Source organism: Desmodus rotundus, chromosome 12 (assembly GCF_022682495.2).
Source record: "Desmodus rotundus isolate HL8 chromosome 12, HLdesRot8A.1, whole genome shotgun sequence".
In the NCBI taxonomy this organism is placed as follows: domain Eukaryota; kingdom Metazoa; phylum Chordata; class Mammalia; order Chiroptera; family Phyllostomidae; genus Desmodus; species Desmodus rotundus.
The window spans coordinates 93,975,003-93,996,278 of NC_071398.1; the positions used below are offsets into that span (position 1 = coordinate 93,975,003).

General features: G+C 44.9%; 1 protein-coding gene across 1 annotated transcript in view; it reads right to left on the reverse strand.

The window, feature by feature from the left end:
* The window catches only part of BRINP2 (BMP/retinoic acid inducible neural specific 2), a 91,944-nt gene that overhangs the window by 17,063 nt on the left and 53,605 nt on the right, over positions 1-21,276 (reverse strand). The window contains exons 3-4 of the mRNA XM_053915392.1: positions 2,362-2,552; positions 1,050-1,258 (exon numbers count right to left, since the gene is read on the reverse strand). Coding sequence (XP_053771367.1) covers positions 1,050-1,258; positions 2,362-2,552 — 400 coding nt within the window. The remainder of the gene's footprint in view (positions 1-1,049; positions 1,259-2,361; positions 2,553-21,276) is intronic.

Consider the following 21,276-nt stretch of genomic DNA (forward strand, 5'->3'; position numbering starts at 1 on the left):
GCTTCATGAGGTCATGGAATTAAAATGTTTTGTTTACTCTTGGGTTCTCAGTACCCAGAACAGTGCCTGACGTGTAATAGTTGTTCAGCTATTCAGTATTCATTGAATGATACATAAATAAACAATCTCCTTGTGAATTTTGGGTAGTATAGGGCAGGCTATAAGACAAGACTGACCCTTACTTTCCACCCTAACTTTATATTTAGAATTTTAGAGGTCAAGTAGAGTATTTTCAATCAAGTATAGTCTTCTCTTTTCTAAAACGGTATGAACTTTCCTGGAACTCTCCTAAATGTAAGTAGAGACAATGGGATGAAGGTTATAGTTATTAAAGTTACAGGAATATGGATCTTTGCAAACATGTATGATCATGTCACTCCCGGACATATTTTAAAATTCTTTATCATGGCCGTGTAATTCTGCTCCAGCCTACTTCCAAACCTCTTCTTGTGCCAGCGCTGTTGTTGTTCACCTCACTGCGGGCACAGCTGTCTGCTCTGTTCCACCAAGACACCTAGCTGCTTCCTGCCTCAGGGCCTTAGCACTTACTTTTCCCTCTGGCTGAACATTCTTCCCTCAGATCTACACATAGCAGGCTTTTTTTTCATTCAAATCTCAGCCTCAAAACCTAAACCCCAGGTGCCCTCCCCTGAGCAGTCCGGTGAACATTATCTGCTCCCATCTCTCACCCCAGGAAATCTGTACCTGTGACTCTGTCTTTTCTTGTTATCATTACCTGAACTTCCTTTGCTGATGTTTGCTGATCATTTCTATCCCCTATTGGAACGTATCTAGAATGCAGGGACCTTGTCTAGCTTTCTCTAGTCTCTTTCTCTGGAGTCAGCCTCAGAGCAGATGCCACGTGACTGTTTGCTGTCGAATGAAGACCTGGACCATGTGTAGGGCTGGTGGTGCCTCTGTCAGAAGGTGCTCTACCCCATCCAGTCAGTCAGGCCCTGCTGACTTGGAGCTAGTTAAGTCTCCGGCCTCCCCTTCTTTTCCCTCTGCTGCCCTGCACCCCTCCCCCACAGCACCTGGCAGGCCGTTACCTTGATGGCCCCCGTGGCTATCTGGATGTGATGCAGCCGTCGCAGAGTGCTCTCTCTGTCGATGAAGTAGGAGGCTGCCAGCTGATGCAGGGTCTCCAGGGACACAGCCGAGCTGTTCCCACTGCCCCCGACTGTCGGGGCACTTCCTGCTGTCTCTGTCTTTCGGCTCAGTTTCCGCTTATCCACAAAAATGGTCAGGGACTCTTCTCCTAGAGCAAACAACGTGGGTTCATTGGTGAGGCCTTCTGCCCCCTTATCCCCTACATATAAGAACATGAAACTCTTGGGCAGGAGAGACGGAGCTAAGAATGAGCCCATTACTCCTGCGGAAGGCCTCTTCCCCATCCCGTACCATCTTCAGAAAAATCTCACCAGACCGAGTCACGGCACAACTGGTATCCTGCCTGGGAGGCCCTCCTCCCTTTCCTCAGTTCTGTGTGTCACCCCAAAGCTCCCGCCCCTCACATCCAGCTTATCCACTTAACATCTTGTATTGATCTCTATCTCAGGCAATCTACCTCCACGGGAGAGAAAAAATTCTTCCTCTCAAGTTGTTTATGAGAAGCTGCCATGGATATTTCTGCTCCTTCCAAAAGGGCAAAAGCCTTGAAGTTCAAGGCCCCCTCTCCCCATCAAACACTCAACACCTACCACATGCAGCAGCTGGCCTGAACCCTCGGAGAGCTCCTTTTTGTCCATCAGACAGTGAGCTAAATGTTACAATAAATCCTGCTGGCTTCTTCCCAGGGCACAGAGAGCTCTGCCTCTTCAGAGCTTCTGATTCTGCCCTGGATCCAAGCCAAGGTTGCACCATCCCCACCCCCCACCCTCACCTCCATCCAGCCCAGAGTCATTAGAATTGGTTTGTCTGGTTCCAAGTCTTTATACAGAGGAAGCAGGGGGCAGGGACTCAACAGACATTTACTTCTCTGCCCATGGGTCTGACAACTGTCTCTACAGCAAATGGTGCGATGGGGAGAAGCTAAGGGGTAAAGTGCTCAGTCAGGAGAAAACTGGGAGCACCCCCTACTGGCAAGGGCTTAGCAGGAGTCTCTGTGTCCCCAAATGTCTTCAGTCCACGCTCTGTCTGCAGGAGGATGCTGATAAGCAAACAGCAATGTTCTGAAGTGAATTTGGATGTTCAGAAACCATACTATTCTCAAACGCACCAGAAAGAAAACATTTCTCAGGCAATTATAGGCCAGGAAAAAGCAAAAGATCCAGGAAGGCTATTGAAGCTATCCTCAGTGGGCCTTCAAGCTATTTTCCACAACCTGGCAACCAATTCGTGCAGGATCGCGATGTTACTTACCTCCAAGGGTGGCGGAAAGCAGGAAGTGAGTGCCGTACTTTTTGATCAGGTTTTCAGTAACCTGTTGCAGGTTGGGTCTCCTCCCCAGGAGGCGGATGTTCCGGATGAACTCCGGGGCAAGAGGCAATGGCAAACTGAAGAAGTCCTTCCTTTCCAGAGCCAAGCTGTTCACTTTCCAACGGGCGAACTCCCTGGTGGAAAGAGTCAAGGGATAAGGAAAAGCTCCCTGTGTTTTGGAACAAGAGGCATAAAATGTGCAGTAGGTCATGTTCTTCCTCCCGTGGTACCCGCCTCATCTCCTCTCAGCCCACGGCTCTGCAGACGGAGGCACCCACGGCCTAAAAGAGGCCCTTTGGCTCCCCCCGGCCTCTCACCCCTGGCTGTGGGAAAGCCCTGTCTCGGCTGACCTCCATCACAACTTACTCTTCTGACCTTCCCCATTGGAGAGCAGCTGGCAGCTCGTTCGTGTGAAGGCAGCCATGGTAGCCGCGTGGCAGGGAAGCCCACAGTGCAAACACTGCACAGTGGTCTGCAGAGGGGGGCGCTAGTCACAGCTGGCCCCCATGCGGATGCGTCACGTCACCCGTCACGGCCTCAGTTACCCATCTGTGAAGTCAGATTTTGGTCCAGAGCAACAGTTCTCAAACGTTTTGGTCTTAGGACCCCTTCACACTCTTCAGACTGATTGAGTCCTCCATACAGGGTGGGACAAAAGCAGCTTCACAGTTGTTCGTATGGAAAATAATACAATAGTTAATAAAGACTAACGTGAGAATAAACTCTGTGTTTCGCGTACTCATGACTGTAAACCAGCTTTGCCCCGCCCTGTATCTGTGTGGACGACATCTATTGGTAATTGCCATTTTAGAAATTAAAACTGAGGGAAGTAATTCACGAGTTACTTCATTTAAAGGTAACAGCAGTAAACCCATTCCATACGACATAAGTAACATATTTTATGACAATAACTGCATGATCTGAAGCAAAACTGGTCTAGCGAGAATCACTAGAATGTGGCATCGCCGCATTTTTGCAAATCTCTTCAGTATCTTGCTGAGCAGGGGAGGTGGGTGCATTTGCTTCTGCACCCAATCTGCTGTGATTATTGTGGGTGTTCTTCCGTGGCACCACACTAAACCCAACAAGCGTAGTTTCTTAAAGGGTAGTTCCCGTGTGCAATTTGAAACCATGTCAATGAACTTCTCATACTCCGTTACGTTAAAATCCAGTGTTCCACACTGTACTTTGAGTAGATCTTTCTACCCTTCATATTTTGTAACATCGTACATTAGTCAGCTGGAAAATACGGGAACACTGAGTTATTCGGATCTTCCACATTTTGACACTTTTCATTATATAACATCAAAACATTACACTCGTTAATATTACCACCAATCTCATCAGAAAAGTCCTTAAATATTGGGAAGCTGTCAAGCTCACAATGGCAAATAGGAGCTCTCCAAAATTCCCATTTTTCTTTGAAAGCTTAAATTGTATCATTGGTAATAAGTCCTGTCAGTTGTTTTCCTTAAAGAAGCAGGTTTGCTACATTCTTTCTTTCTCCCTTTCTCTCTTTCTTTCGAGAAAATGTCTGCCAAACGCTGAAGTCTGAATGACCATAGTTTGTCTGTTGGTTGTCGAGAAGAAATTAGTTCCATGATGAAAGTGGCTAGTTCAGTTCCGGCATCATCACACAAGTACTTTTCCCTGAAGCAACATCATTCCTTAGTGGCCTCAGACATGCTCTGGGTGTGCCTCCCATTTTATCATATAGAAGATTAAAAAGATATATACTTAAGGCTCAAGATCTAATAAAATGAATAAATTCTACTGCTTCCAGGACACCCTTACATAAAACTAGCATACGTGTGTGTGTGTGTCTTTAGGTGCGAGTGTGTAATGACGAGGAACACACAGTTACTAGTGTCATTTGGTGGGACGGCTGTTCTTCAGGCTGAGATGCCAGAGGTTTTCTTCCCAATTACTTTTGGATCTTCAGTGCCAATGTCAACATGGACATCCTAGAAAAAATCTTCAGAGGATCCACATTAGGAGAAGCCCTGTTCTAGAAGACACCAAAGTGCCTTTCCAGTTCCACCTAGAACTTTCATCTTCAGTTCCTCACTGAATGGTTCATATTTTAAAGGGGACCGATTTCCAAGGGGAATCTCCATCCTGGGATGAAATTTAAAGGACCCTATGCATTCGTAAGAAGTTTCCTGTGGCCTCTGAAATGGCACTAGTAAGGACCAGCTCTGCTGCCTGAGGAAGCAACAGAGTCAAGTCTTCTTGACCTTATCATCCATCCCAGCTCTTTTCTTCGTGACAGGGATAAGCCTTGGTCTCACCTCCCCCCAAATCCATGAAGTCCAAAAGGCAGGACTGCAGAAGAATAAAATAATTCAAAATAAAGAAATAAAAACCCGTGCCCAATTTGAGGCTTCCCACAGCTAAATCTAGAGACTAAGACAGAGAGGAGGGGCGCGTGCCAAACGTGACCAGGGAAGCCAATGAAAAGGGATGACTAAGTCTTTTAAAGTCCCTGCTGTGTGGCTTTATTTATCTGAGCAGACAAGTTCGTAATAATACATTATCATTTATTTCCTTTGTGCATCAAATGCTACACTTTAATAAAAGTATAGGGTATTTGTCAAAAGTGTCTTCCATTCCAAATCCCACCACCCCGTGAAGAACAGTTTCCTGATCTCATTTCTGATTAGCTGGGTGGCCAATAAAAATACATAGAGTAGCTTAATGGATTTAGAAAAACCAAGACACAATTACATACTGCCTACAAGAGACTCACTTCGGCTTTAAGGACACTTATCCTGAAAGTGAAAGAATAGAAAAAGATGGCCCATGCAAATGGACACACACACACACACGCACACACACAGCTGGGGAAGCTATACCTTACACCTGACAAGATACATTTTAAGCCAAAGACTAACAAGAGACAGAAAAGGTCATTATATAATGATAAAGACATCAATTCATTGATGAAGTGTAATATTTGTAAATATGTATGCACTCAACACAGGAGCAACTATATATGTGTAGTAACTATTAATAGGTCTAAAGGGAGAAATAGCAGTATCGTCATGGAAGGGGACTGCAATACCGCGCTTTAAACAATGGATCTGTCATCCAGACAGAAAATTAGCAAAGAAACACTGGACTAGATGGACTAAACGTATACGTACAGAACATTCCACCCCCAGCAGCAGCAAAATACACATTCTTCTCAAGTGCACATGGAAATTCTCCAGGAAACATTATATGTTAGGCCACAAAACAAATCCTAATATATTTAAGAAGAGTGAGATCTCATCATTCATCTTTTATGACTATAATGCTATGGAATTAGAAATCAATTACAATAAGAAAACTGGAAAATTTACAAATTTGTGGAGATTAAACAATATGCTCCTGAACAAAGGAGAAATTATGTGTGTGTGTGTGTGTGTGTATGTATACATACATACACACACCATATAATGAGGCAAATGAAAATGTAAACACAAATACAAAAACTATGGGATGCAGCAAAAGTAGCTCTTAAGAGGCAAGTTTATAGGAATAAATGCCTATGTTAAAAAAAAATAGAAAAGGATCTTGAATGAGCAACCTAACTTCAAAAAACTAGAACAAACCAAGCCCAAAGTTAGTAGAAGGAAGAAAATAAAGATCAGAGTAGAAATGAAAGACAAAGAGCTTGAAAAATCAACAGAATAAATCAATAAAACTAAAAGCTGGGGTTTTTTTGGAAAAAAGAGTAAGCAAATTGTTAGCTGAACTAACTATGAAAAAAGAAATGACTCAAATAATATTAGAAATGAAAGAGGAGGCATTGCAACTGATATCACACAAATACGAAGATCACAAGATACTACTAGAACAATTATACACCAACAAATTGGACAACCTAGAAGAAATGTATAAATTCTTAGAAACACATACCCAGACTGAATTATGAAGAAATAACAAATCTGAACAGACCAATTACTAGTAAGGAGATCGAATCAGTAATCAAAAATCTCCAAACAAACAAAAGGCCAGGAGCAGATGGCCTCCCTGCTGAATTCTACCAAAAACATAAAGAAGAATTGATAATACTAATCTTTCTGAAACTATTCAAAAAAATAAAAAAAAAAGAGGAGGGAAAACTGCCAACTCATTGCACAAGGCCAGCATTACTTTGATACCACAACCAGACAAGGACACTATGAAAGAAAGAGAGAAAGGAAGGAAGGAAGGAAGGAAGGAAGGAAGGAAAGAAGGAAGGAAGGAAATTACAGGCCAATATCCTGATAACATAGATGCAAAAATTCTCAACAAAATATTAACAAACCGAATTCAACAGCACATTAAAATGATCATGCACCACGATCAAATGGGGTTTATTCCAGGAATGAAGGGATGGTTTAACGTCTACAAATCAATTAATGTGATATATCACATTAACAAAATTGAGGATCATATGATTATCTCAATAGAGGCAGAAAAAGCATTTGACGAAGTCCAACATCCATTTATGATTTCAAAAACTCAACAAAGTTGGTATAGAAAGAACATACCTCAACATAATAAAGGCCATATACGACTAACCCACAGTTAAGAGCATACTCAATGATGAAAAGCAGAAAGCTTTTTCTCTAAGATCAGCAATAAGACGAGGTTGGTCCCTCTCACCATTTTTATTCAATATAGTACTGGAAGTCCTGGTGAGAGTAGTTTGGCAAGAAAAAGAAATAAAATGAATCTAAATACAAAAGGAAGAAGTAAAATTGTCTCTATTCTTAGATGACCTGACATTATATGTAGAAAACCTTAAAAGACCACCAAAGAACTATTAGAAGTAATAAACAAATTCAGTAAAATTGCAGAATAAAAAAATCTATATATAAAAATTTGTTGCATTTCTATAAACTAGTAATGAAATATCAAAAAGGGAAACTAAGAAGACAATCTCATTTACAATTGGATCAAAAACAATAAAATACCTAGGAATAAATTTGACCAAGGAGGTGAAACATCTATGTACTGAAAGCTATAAGACATTGATAACAGAAAATGAAGAAGACACAAGTGAATGGAAAGATATTTCATGCTCATGGATTGGAAAAATCAATATTGTTAAAATGTCTATACTACCCAAAGCAATCTATGGATTCATTTCAATCTCTATAAGAATTCCAATGGCATAATTTTTCATAAAATAAAAAAAATTCTTAAGATGTCCATGGAACCACGAAAGTCCAGAATAGCCAAACCAATCTGGAGAAAGAACAACAGAATTGGATACATCACATTTCTTGATTTCAAACTAAGTTACAAAGCTATAGTAATCAAAACAATATGGTCTTGCTGTAAAAACAGACACATAGTTGAATGGAACAGAATAGAGAGCCCAGGAATAAACCCACACAAATATGGTTAATTAATTAATGACAAACAAGCCAAGAATATACAATGAGAAAAGAACAGTGCCTTCAATAAATGATTTTAAGAAAACTGGATAACCACATGCAAAGGATGAAATTAGACCTCTATCTCACACCATACACAAAAATCAACTCAAAATAGATTAAAGACTCAAACTTAACGTCTGAAACCATTAAACTTGTAGAATAAAATAGAGGCTATAAAATCTCCTTGACATTGGTCTTAGCGGTAATTTCTTTTTAATCTGACACCAAATCCAGCCTCCCTGCTTTGTTGTCGGCCACATCTATACTTTATTAACTAATAAAGCATTTCTAGCTTAGGTTATTATCAATTAGAGTTTATAGCATTTAGATTGCTAGAGGGAAAAAAGGCAGCCGTTCTCTCATTTTCTATACTTTCTTACAATGGTCAAAGCCCCTCGCCAAAAGGAAAGGCCAGCTTGCCATAGAAGTGACTCCCGCTTTAATGAAACCTAATCAGTAAAGATCAGCGGTCACATGGCTTACTCAGTCACTTCATTCAGGACTGCTGAACAACACCTCCTCAAAGAAGCTTTCCCTAATTGTCCCATCTGAAAGGGCACTGTCTCTCTCTCACTCGCTGTCCACCATGCTCTCTGCTTTATGTATCTTCTAGCCCTTATCACTCCCTGACATATTGTGCTTTTTAATTCTCTTTCTCTCCCACCAGAACATATGTGGTATGAGGGTGGGTTTGATTCTTTCCATATTTCTCAGTAGCAATAGAACAATACTAGATGTTCAGTATATTTTTGTTGAGTGATTTCATGACTCATTTATTTTATTTATTTAAAATAAAGTCCTTTTATCACTTCTCGGCCTTTTGGCCAAGATCAAGTGTCAAATAAAGTCATTTATTTTATGTCACAGCTTTGCACATCCTTTAGTTGTTAGCAAATTATCAAGAACTTGATTTTTAAAAATTACAGAAAGAGAATACATAGACACAGCAACCAATTAGTGATTGATATGAAATGAAAGTAAAGCATTATACATGCGTATGTATATCAATGAAAAAATTAGATTTATAGAAATGTAACTTACAGATATAATTGTGTGCATTTTAATATATATATATAAGTCAAGATACTAATGGCATTTTCTCATGCTTCATCTACACTGAGTCTGGGTCCCCTTCCACTGTCGTCAGTGAACAGGGACAGCTTCCCGTGACTATCCATGGTCCAAGTGAGGACAGAACTGTCATGCAGCTCTGCTGTGCTTGACGCCCAGTGTTAGTGACCAGTGGCCCTGGCCCTCTGCATGGGGTCTAATGTTTTCTGCCACACTCCTGGGGTTATTTAAAGGTCCCCCAATGTAGCAACAGTCCTGGAGTTTTGCTGTTTCTTTAGTCTTCATCTTCCTGCATCCAACATCACACTTGGAAAATCGTGCATTTTATCCAAACCAAAGAGTTTCAAATATACCTTACTTACATGATTGAGGATCTCGCAGCTCAGAACATTAAGTAATTTGCCTGACGTCACACAACTACCAAGAGGGAAATCTGGACTGTTAGAATCAGAATAAACATTGGGCTGCTGTTTGCCCATTTTACTTCCTGTGATCATGTCCATGGAACCTTCTCTTTATGGGATGCACCGGGGCCACCGAGCAAGGCTGCTCAGCCCTGAGGAGACCAGTCCAGGGAGTCCTGCCACCCCAGACCTTGCCCAGCTGCCCCAAGGGTTGAGGGCAGCAGGCTGGGGACACACCCACCAACCATCTGCAGCACCACCAGCACTGGCATGCACATGGGTCCGCAAGATCTACTTCAATCCCCTTAGGTCATGGGAACACCGTGAAGCAGAGAGGGAAGTGGTTTGCCTAAAGCAACATAACCAGTTGGTGCGAGAAGCAGAACAATCAGCACTGACCCTCCCCCAGTGCTGTCTGTGGACATCAACTGTGATAATGGTGACCATAGCAACAGTGAGACCCAAAGAGTTCAGAAAGTAACTTGCACCTCACCCACTACGTGGCGGAGCTGAGATTCAGACCCAGGTCAACCACAGACTGCTGTCTCTAGAACACTCTTTTCCTGTGTCGTGTATTTTATTGCATTCTAATTTTAGTGTTTACTATCTTCCAACAAAAATATTTTCATTGCCTGGAACATTTTCTTTTAATTATCTATACAAAACACGAGTTTACTGTGTTTCGAAAACACAGTGCAACATATGCACCAAAGCAAAACCTTTTTGGATTAAGGTGGTTTCGATGCGTGCATTTGCAGGAGGAGAAATTAAGCCCTAGGAAAAAAATATCGAGTCCATACACAGGTTACCAGGGGAGGAATCAGAGATACAGCTGCTCAGGAAATTACAACACAGAATAACTGGGAACAATGAATGATACTGTCTTAGGAAGCATTTTATGAGCAAATAAAAATTAAGGGTTAACATTGAATGAATAAATTCTTAGTATGTGCCAGGCATTCCAAGCATCTTATAGAGATCAACAAATATAATATTTAAAACATCTCTATAACGGGGGAAATATAATCACCCTCATTTTATGGATAAGGAAATTGAGGCAGAAATAAGTTAGTTTCCCAGAAGGTAACACCCAGGAGGTGGAAGAGTGAGAATTTAAACACATGGGAGCTGCCTGGCTCCATGACCCACCGTCTTTACCCCGCTGCTGTACCATCTCCCCTGAGAAGCTCCAAGGGGCAGTGTGATGTTGCGAATGGAAGAGTGTATGAGTGTGTGTGTTGGGGTGGGAGGGTGGATTTCATGAAAAAAACACTAGAGACATAAGGATGCTGTCGAGCAAGAATCAGTCACAAGCCTCGGCCAGCCAGCCTTGGAAGGTTCAGTGGCTGGGGGTGCCCAGTGCTTTTCTCTTCAACTTCACTAAGTTCCTTCTTGCCCTTCGGAGCCCTTCATGAAATTACAATAATGAGGGAAATGTCTGTGAATGGCTTTCGAGTCAGAAAGTGGTAGAATGTGATTATAGAATGTATTAACCTGCTTCTTTGCAGCATCTGAGACCCTCAGAAGACAGTGCCAGAGAGTAGCCTGAGCTATTCAAAGAATAGGTGTCTGTTCCTGATTTTTCATTTAGTAGTTTTTTTCAGCACTAAAATAATCTAGTCTTTTATAGTAGCTCCTGTAGACCCCTCTCCCCACTATCCCCTCCCCACTCCCCTCTGGTTATTGTTACATTGTTCTTAATTTCAATGTCTCTGGTTATATTTTGTTTGCTTTTTTCTTTTGTTGATTATGTTCCAGTTAAAGGTGAGATCATATGGTATTTGTCCCTCACCGCCTGGCTTATTTCACTTAGCATAATGCTCTCCAGTTCCATCCATGCCGTTGCAAAGGGTATAAGCTCCTTCTTTCTCTCTGCTGTGTAGAATTCCATTGTGTAAATGTACCATAGTTTTTGATCCACAATAAAAAAGAAAAACTCAACATATAAAAAAATAAAATAAAATAAAATAATCTAGTCTCCTTCCCCCACCCCCAGGAAAAGGATATTTTCTATATATCAATTAATTGACACACATTACTTCAAGGAAGCCATCATCTTTGTTTCAATTAATACAGCAAATTAATCTCCATTTCACTTTAGCGATTTCTCTTAAAATCTTCTCTCGTTGTGTGTGTTTTGAAGTGAACAGCCTGAGAAAGCAAATGTTTCCAATGCAAGGGATGCCCCCACGGTGAGTGCCTTAGGAGCAGCAAGGCCACCCCATGAAGGGAGCCGGAGGGTGAGCAGAGCTCTCTAACGTGGACTTTGCCTGCAAAAGGTGTTCACGCTGCACTCCAACGGGTGCTTCAGGAAACCCCTGTAATTAACAGAAGTGGAGTTCCTTTCCCATTATATGTGAGATTAGCCTGAAGTGCACAACATATATTTCTGTCAAAGGCTTAACATGCCCATAAAATGATGCATGACAACCAAAACGAAGTTTAGGAAAGGTGTAATTCAGTTTGGAGGGTAAAATCTGATGCGTTAGATAAAAGCGGTTGTACCTACCTACCCTCAGAATATTTTAGCTCTAACTCAAAATTTCTATCTACATTCTGAAGTGATTATAATTATCTTTGTCCCAAATCACTTAACACTAATGGTCCAGATTATTAATACATGATGCTTCTGATGTACATGAGGTTGGGGATTTTCCCAGAATCCAAAGGGAGCTGCAGGAGGAGAGCAGAACAGCAGTGCTAAGCCTCTGGCAACAGAGCTCTGGGGGTCTTTGGGCCTGGGCTTGGGCCAGCTCTGGGTCTGCGGCACAAGGCTCTCCATGAGAGTACTAAGTGCTTAAGGTGTTCCTCATTTGCAAGATGCAGATGAAAAGAGATGCCTTGTATCATAGCTACTGACTGTATGGCACCATCACCCCAGAGCCCTGGGTTCCTCCACGTTACCCAAGGTCAACAGGAACACTGCCAGCGGGAGCCCCCACAAGGTCCCCCTGCAGGGTCCTGGCTCCCCACAGTGATGAAGATGAAAGACGCAGAGAGAGCCCAGCTGGGTCTTCCATCCCAGGCGCCGTCTGCAGCAGCTGCCCGCTGAGGCACCACTTCTCGGGCTCGGAAACTGAGAACATTGATCGGGCCCCCATGAAGAGTCATTACTAGGAAGCCTCCCTCCCCAGGCAGCCTTGAGGGAGAGAGTATTTAAACCAAAGAACCCATAGTTTCAAAACAAAAGCAAAGCTATGTAGTAATGAACCCTGCGGCCTACAGTGTGGATGGTGGTCCTGAGACCCTGACAGCCGGATTGCTCTGTTTCCAGTTTCTGATCAACGTATCTTTCCACCTCAGTGTGGGAAGCCCTATCAGGCCCATCTCCATGGTCACCGATGTGGGAATTTGGGAAGACACACTTCCTATATCCTGAGTGTATGCTGTACCCCCCCATCTGTGGCACCCCTTCAGGCTGGACACCTGTGTCGATGTGCCCCCGAGGGCCAGGGGCCCTTTGTTCCTCCTGAGTTGGACCTGGGAAGGTTCACTGTGGAGGGAATCAATGTTGCTTCCAGCAGAGCCAACCCATCAGCACGCTCATGCAGGCAGCATTTCCTAGAACGGGTTCTGGGTCTCTGAAGGGCTGGGAGAGGTCTCAAGGTGGCCGTGGAGCCCCGGACACCCAGCACCCAGCACCACTTCAAAAACAATGGTAGAAAGAATGTTACCATGGTAGGGGATAGTCCCCTTCTCTGACCTATTTCCAATGACCTCTGTTGGTGGAGAGGACGCTCGTCCAAACCTCAGGGTCTGAAAGGGCTTCAGAGCCGAAAGGGTCTGAGCTTTCAAGTCTTCATCTGGTTATTTTGGTATGAACCATCTTGTAAGAAAAAAATACATGATCGGTTTTCCTTGAAAAATTAAGGAAGGCACATGACAGGCTATCGAATAAAATATTTAAGAACTTTGACGCCAAAAGGACGATTGGCCGTAAGCCAAAGACACAGTTTTCTTGTCATTTTTCCGGTGACTTGACTTTATCTATTTTAACTGTCAACCAGTGGCCATGGGGAAAACTTCTCACGTACCAGCCAGTTCTGGGTACCTGCAAACATCTTCGTTCTCGAAGCCCGCCTTTCTTTGGGGGAGGTGCCTTTTCCCACAGAGCTCGAGACTGGCCAGCTTGATACAGGAGTCCCAGTAAACCCTGCTGATTATTGTACCACTAAGTTTCCTAGAGTTCCAGACACAAAGCAGCTTTTGTTTCTTCGTTTTCTATCAGCACACCTCACGTCTGGGGCTATGGCTTCCATCACAGGAGCCAACCCACCAGGCTAAGACATCCCTATTTTTTCTTTTTCATAGGGCTCACATCCATCATCTTGAAAAACTCACACGAACAAGAATAGCCAGAGCCAACATATACACATTGAGGGATGTGGGTTACCTCCCCCAGCGACTCGGCTAAGATGGTCTTATGGTCTCTAACTGGACATGTGAGAGGCTGAAGGACCTGCGTGTTTTGGCTCCGGAGCAGAAGGCAAGATTTCTAGACACATCGCATCATCAGGAGGTTTCTGTCTCATCAACAGATTATTGTAATGCACTTGGCTATCGGAGCCTTGACTGCTGTAATGAATAAGACATGATCAGTCTGAGCTATAAAAAGAAATGATAATAAACACCATAGTCTCTTATATTGGTACAGAGCTTTCCTTTAGATTTTTAAAAAAATTGTATACAATTTTCACACATGCTCAAGTATTTAATCTATACAAGGACCTCAGAAAAGAGGAAGAGGAAATATCACTACTCAACTTTTAACTTTTACAGGTTAACAAAACGAAGTGACAGGGGAACTGAGGAAGTGGCCTGAGTCTCGGTCAATCAGCAGTAGAGTGTGATGGGAACCCAGGCCCCGCTACGAGTGATTCCCTGCCTTTGTCCAGAACTTGCTCATGAGCTTGGTGGCCACTGGACACCTCTGTCAGACTTCTCCGGAAGTTCTGCTGCCTTGTTTACCACGGTGGCCGGGAGACATCCCCAGGCAGGAAGGCTTCCATCCAGGAGCCATTCGGTTGCATGGCATCTGGGCCCTGCAGCTCTGGAGCCACAAGAGCAGAGTGGAGGCCGGCCCTCCCCTGATACCCACTGTCCCCGTCCCTCCCACCGTCTGGAAGAATTCAAGAAGCCTGGCATGGAGGTAATTTAACAGCCTGCTGTGTTCTCAAACAACGGCCCGTAAACAATGATTGGCCAATTTCATTCTAATCTTCCCAATTTTGCTCTAATTAAAATCAAGCTGCAGCTTTCAATAGTTTAATTAAGGCTGATTGGGAGAGACGTGGAGGGGAGACTCAAGCTTAAAGGAGAGGAAGAGACCACTGTTTGGGGAATCTCACTCTGCCCTGCTGGGGCTCAGGGGCTTGGAGAGGGCTCTGAGAGCTGTGTGGAATACAAACAGACGCGTCGGAACAGAGGACCCGTGGATCTGTGAGAACGGAAGGTGATGAAAAGGGAGCTGTGGTCTGTGTTTTCCCAGGTACAGGAACCCCAGCTCTGTCCTACCCAGCCCTCCCAACCTGCTCCCTACTGCCCCTCTGTTCAGCTGTGGAGAAACGGCGGGGTTCACCACTCTGCACCTTGCCTTTGCTCAGCAGGGGGACAGCTCATGCTGTGATTGTCCCCAGCACGTGTCCATGGGCTCCCCGTATCTACTCAACTTAAGGAGAATCCCCCCAGACCAGCAGTTCCTTCCATTAGTCTACAAGTTTATTCCCTTTGCAATGAGATAGCCCTTCTGGGATTTGGGTGCATTTCCTTTTTATACAGGCCACTCTTCTTTGGACTAAATATTTTTAGTTCCTTTAATACAGTTTCCAGATCCCTAGACCCTTAGGTTCAACCTTCTCTGCTTGCAATCTAGTCAATATATTTCTATTTCCTTTTTATTTATTAATTTTTAAATATGTTCATTGATGAGAGAGAGAGAGAAAAAAACATTGATCTGCTGCCTCCCATACGTGCCCTGACTAGGGATCGAACTGACAACGTAGGTATGTGCTGTGACTGAAAATAAATCCCCCAACCTTTTGGTCTACAGCCCTAGGCTCCAGCCAACTGAGCCACACCGGCCAGGGCAATATATTTCCCTTTAAAACGGCCACCCAAATGAAACACAATTCAGTGGGTGTGTCTGAGTCACCTGGGGTACTCTAGGGTATGATGTCTGAAATAGGTGCATCATTACCACCGTCATCGTAACTGCCATCATAGTGTCTCTTTCCTGACTCCTGTGTTGCCAGTCTTGGGACGGGTGGCTTTACATATTTTTCTTAATCATCACCACACTCTTACAAAGGCCAGTGCATTAGATTGACTCCTCATTCTAGTCTGTATCAGACTGCTCTTTGACACGTGACTTTGCAGGATGACTCACTGATATGGGTGGAGCTTACTTCCCTCCGCCATCGATATTGGAGCTGTCTGTGTCACTTTGCTCTGGAGAAAGGAATAGGAACAGAAGGGACAGTGCGCCAGTTCTGGGCCAAGGCCTCGAGAGGCAGGCATTGCAGGGTTGCGCTGTCTTCTGCATCTCTGCATCTCGGCATCTCTGCACTCGCCCTGAGAGCTGCTTTCCCCAAGCAGCTGCAGGGGCCTTCCCTTTCAGCCTGCGCTGCAGAATAAACACCACCGGGGTAAAGACCTAAGGACCCCCTTGCAGGCCTGCATCCGGAGGCATAGCTAACCAAGCCAACCTACAGATGTGTGAGAATAGATGATTATTGCTTTCAGCTACTGAGTTTGGGGGTTATTGTCATATGCGTCACCGTGGTAGTAGTTAGCAGATACACCCCACATGCTTTAGTCCTGTATTACAGCTAAGCCGGAGGAGGCTCAGATAATTTAAGTATCTTAGTCAAGGACACTTAGTTACACAACAGATGGAGATAGTCGATGATCTTTCCACTGCACGTATTTCCTTTATCAATGCACTTGAATATTGTATTCACTTTTTTCAAAAACAAAAGCATTCTTGGCTAACAGGAATGTTATAATCAGCCAAACCCCACATTTTTTTCAACCCCAGATTTCTTTTTTCACAGCTAAGTGAGGTTTCCTGTATGTTATATGTGTGAAGTTGACATTTGGAACTTAAATTCGGGGCTTTGCATTGCTCCCTCTTCTTGCACTCTGCCCCGCGTTGCAGAGACGGGAAGGTGCTCTCTAAGCTGTTTCTATTTCCCCCCTAATGGCACAGACATTCTCGTTTTCCAGCTTTCTCTGCGTGCAGTGTGGCCATGTGTCTGAACCAGGGCGGAGCCCGTCCATGCTCTCTCTCTCCTTGTCTACCAGGACCAGGGAGGCCTCAGAGGTCCCCAGAGTGACTAGGTAGCATGCCTCTGTGTGCTGAATGATTTCAGGAAGTAAACTCCTCTCAACCCTTCCATAAATTGCACTGGAATGTGACATGAGAAAAAAACTGAAAACTTTTATTAACATCGGGGGACTGTTTGTACCTGCTCTAGCCTACTCGGGCTAATACTACCTTGGTTATGTCAATCTCATACTCCAGCCTGGCAAAATGAGCTTCACTCTGGATTTTTTCGCCCACCTAGACTAGGGTCCCTTTCAGTCACCTGATTTTTCATTGTCTCTGCGGCCAAACCCCCAGGCCCCCCGTTTCTGCTCAGCTCATTGATATTCCCATATGGGGTCTCTCTTCCTGTTTCCTTAGTCTAGGTAGGAAAGGATGCTGGTCTCAAGGCCTTGACTCGTATGCCGTGGGGTCGTGGTGTGTGAGCCATCTCTGCAGGGAAATCACCTGCCACTGTGCAGGATTTATTTTAAACTCTCTATGTAACAATAAAATCAATGGATAGATTAACTCAGGCTCCAGTTAGGGAGAGCAGTGTGTGGGTTTTAAGTGATTAATCTGATTGGAAATTTCAGCAGAAAGAGTGTAGTAGAGTAAGACAGCCCCATCTTTCTTTCCTCTGTACCCACTAAATCTTGCTTCATTTTCTCTTCTGCTTCTCAAGACTCCCTGTGCAGTGGTTTTCTATATGTACTCAGGAGAGCTGCCACAAAAAGAATGAACATTTATCTTGGAATAAACCAAGCTTGGTTGTTTTTAGTTATCACTAAAGAGTTCTATAAAGAAAGGCCTATTTTTCTACCCATTTTACTGATGAGAAAACTGAAGCACAGACACAAAATAACTTGTACAAGTTCATACAATTAGAAGTAGCAGAACTGCAATTTAAACCCCCACAGTGTGGGTCCCGAGCCTGGAATCTCAGCCACTTGCTTACTGCTTCATGTAAGCCAGTCGCAGGACATTCTATTGCTACTGAATGTGTTTTTTCCCCATCACATCCTTTTATGTGACCGATGTGCTCCTGGGAGCTGGAGGTACAGAGATGAGATCAGACGTGTTCTTTGCCTGAAGGGGCTCAAGTGAAGAGCAAAGAGAGTTAGGAAAAGGAAGGAAGGCGGGGATGGAAGGGAAAAAAGAAAGGAGGAAGAAAGAAAATAAGATAAATAGCAGAAATATGAAAAGATTAAAGGGAAATCATAAGTAGGAATAATTCTTAAAGGAGTCAAAAAAGATTTCCTAGAGAGGTGATGTTTAAATGGGTTTGAAAGCTGAGAAGGAACTCAGCTGGCAAAACAACGGAAGGGACTTTGCAGGAAGAAAGGATGGAACGTGGACAGACACGCGTCTCTCTAGGAGCCTTCCGCGGGGGGCTGATCTGCAGACCTTCACTAGGACTGGAACAAAGGAGAAGCAGGAAGAAACGGTGCGGCGTGATCGGTGATGCAGAGTCAGTATCCACTGAGTATTTGTTAAAGTAGAGAAAGGGTGAATTTGGAAGGAACTTTCATTCTAAAAAAATGCATTTGGGTTTGATCGTTCGGGTACCAAGCGATAAGAGAAGGCTTTTGCTAGGTTGGATTGGAGGAGAGAGAGAAGTCCAGGTGGTAAATGATGAAGCTGGGGAAGAGAGAAGAGACTGGATTCTGAGACAGAAGCCATGTGATGCACATGGTGGGCGGGGCTGGGGAAGAGGGCAGAGTTCCCGCAGCCTGCTGGCTGCTCACACCAGGGAGCACAGCAAAGGACAAGGGAGACCCAAACAGTGTGCTAGGCAGCGTGATGAGTGCTGTGTTGGCTCTGATTTTCCTGCAGAAACTAAGTCCAGAATCAAATCAAGTGGAAGGTAGATGCCATTCTTGCAGAAGCTGAGGAGAAAGTTAGGATTTTTTCCTACCTTTAACCTGAATGGAAAACCTGTATTCTTCCACCATTAGCCCAGCATTTATTTCCAACTTTCCCTGAAGCAGTTCTGAAGGAGAGTCCCCACTCTTCCCGAGGTGTGCCTGGGACTCAGTGCCACGCTTGCCAGCCTCCGAGAGCGGCACAGAATGCAGGAAGTTAAAGGGACCTGGGGAAAGGAAAATGCCTGACCTGAGAATGTCCAGAATGCAGACCAAATTCTTGAGCAAGCAAGCTCTGTAGGAGCCAGAATTGGTTCAGATAAAAAAAAAATCTATGTCAAAATACATTTCTTATGTCTTCTTTATGAAGATGAAAACGGGAGTATTTGGGAAGAAAAGCAAGGGCAGCTTGGGAAGAGAGTGTGAGAGGAGGGGAAGGAGGGAAAGGACCCCTGGAGGGCAGTGATGGTGTGTGGACAAGCCTGAGAGTCGGGGAGAATGATCACGGTCTTCAGATGTCTGGAGCCGTGTCGTGAAGAAGAGGCCCTGAGTCTTATTCTGGAGAAACCAGAGGAAGCGGAGTTGGGACCCGTAAGTGTCCTTATGGGAAGATTGTGGCTCAGCATCAGGCAGACCGTTACAGTGTCTGGGGCTGTGGAATGGAACTTGCCTCCATGGCCGCACAGGTGTGCAACTGTGCAAGCCCAGCCCGCGGACCACCTTCTTGGGGGTTTCTAGAGTGGGTGTCTGCGTTGGGGAGGAAATAGCCGGTGTTCAAGCTTCCTTCTAATTCACACGTCCAAGCATCAAGCTTGGCTCAGTTCTGTCCTGTCACCCATGTCCCTGGGCTTCCTTGCTCACCCACACACTCTCTGTGCCGCTTTGGCCTCTTGTCCCTGGGCCAACTACTATATGTCTGTGGCCTTCAGGCCCCCACGTGGACCCCACCCTACTCTGTGGTCACAGAAGACAAAAGAATGTGTTATCAGCCTCTATAGCCACACCCTTCTAGCAAGTCCCATTTGGGCACGAGTTTCCAGCTACCTGAGGCCAGCATTCTAGCACCTGGCATCGCCTGCCTTTGTCTCCACGTTGTCTTGATCCAGCTCACCCCTTAGAACAACCGCAGGGTCAGCTGAGCCGGAGGCTGGCTTACTGCGCTGAAGTTTACTCCTGTTACTAGTAAACCAACGATGTGGCTGATGCTGAGGGATCATCAGGCATTTCCATGCCTCTGTGGATCCAGGGGAACTCACTCCCCAAAGAGCCTTTCTTCCTGTCCCTCCTCTGTCACCAGCATGTCCCCAGGCAAGGCCCAGACTCTCCCAGCACCCAAGGAAAATGAGAATTCCCCTGGCACGGGGCTGGTAATGAGGGCTTGGAGCAGTGCTGGTGCTGAGACCTCATTCCCTCCCACCAGGGCCTCCTGCCCGGCCAGCGAAACTTCGTGCTCCGGCTGGCTCTGATGTCGAGCTTGTTTGTTCTTGGCAGGCAGTGGGCAAAAGAAAGCACGCTTCTGCACTCAGGGGAGAGCCTGCCCTGGAGGCAGAATCGAGTGCAGAGGGCAAAACACGGCAGGCAAAGGAAGCTCTGGCAGGTTACTGCATCACCCCCAAACCCTGTGCCAATATCAGAGCCCTAACAGGCCCACCCCCCAAACCTACAAACCCTAAAGCTGACTCGGGAGTCCTGCCTTAGCTCTCTTTCACGGCTTCATCTGATTCCACAGTGTGCTGTGCATGTGGAGGGCAAGCGGGAGTGACCCAGAGGGCATGTCAACCTTGTCACTAAGCAACTCCGCATTTCCAAAGTAGGCCAGCCAGCAGAGGTTACTTGCAACACCAAAGGTTTCTTCTGGCTTTGTGAAAACCTCTCTGGAAATAGAAGTCACTTCCAAGTAGATACTGGTGTTTATAGCTCAGTAGCTATCCAACCCTAAAGTCAGGGGCTAGAGACTGGCTTAGCACTGAATTTTTGTAAGCCGTTGCCAGGCAAAAAATAAGATACCACTGCATTTTGGAAATGGCATGATGTGTTCCGCCGGTAGAGGATTCGACTGACAGAAATTCAGTTCACACCGCACCCCACAGAAACACATTGGCGATGCAAAGCTGACACATGCAGCGTTTGCTGCGGGGCAGTTGCTCCAGGGAGACTTACTTGCAGCTTCCTCCCACAGAGGGTTTCCCAGAGCCCAAGAGCAGATGGAGACTCCAGTGGAAACAGAGGACCACAGGACCTTTGTGTGGGATGAGCCACCCTCCGGCCCCTTGAGGCCCACCTTCGGCTTCCCACCGGGGCAGGAGGGCAGAGCACAGGTGGTTACCATGGGAGGCACCGGTTTCCTCAGGGCCACAGGGACCCAGGCTCAGATTATTGACTTCACTCAATAATAGTAACGTATGGGCTGAGTGCTGGCTCTTCCTCCCGCCAGTCACACGGCGTCCTCCACATCTCAGTGTGTTTGTCTGTAATGTGTGTGTACAAAGAGCATCTCCCCTGTAGAAGAATAATTACATGTATCACTTAGGAAAAGGTTGGGCACAAGATGAGCACCCAATATGTATGAGCTAGTAGTATTTATATGATTCATGTTTCATAGCAAAAAGAGAGTCATTTATGCTCTTCCCCTAAGTTAAATAGAAACTTTGGCCAACTCGTGCGCTCTCCTGGAACCATCTAGTTGCTTTGCCTCTCCCCTCTCTCATCCCTGGGGAACACGGAGGAGATTGGGGACAGCCTGCTGTCCTGTGGTCCACATTTCAATACTGTGTCGAGTTGATGCATTAAGATCCCTGCTC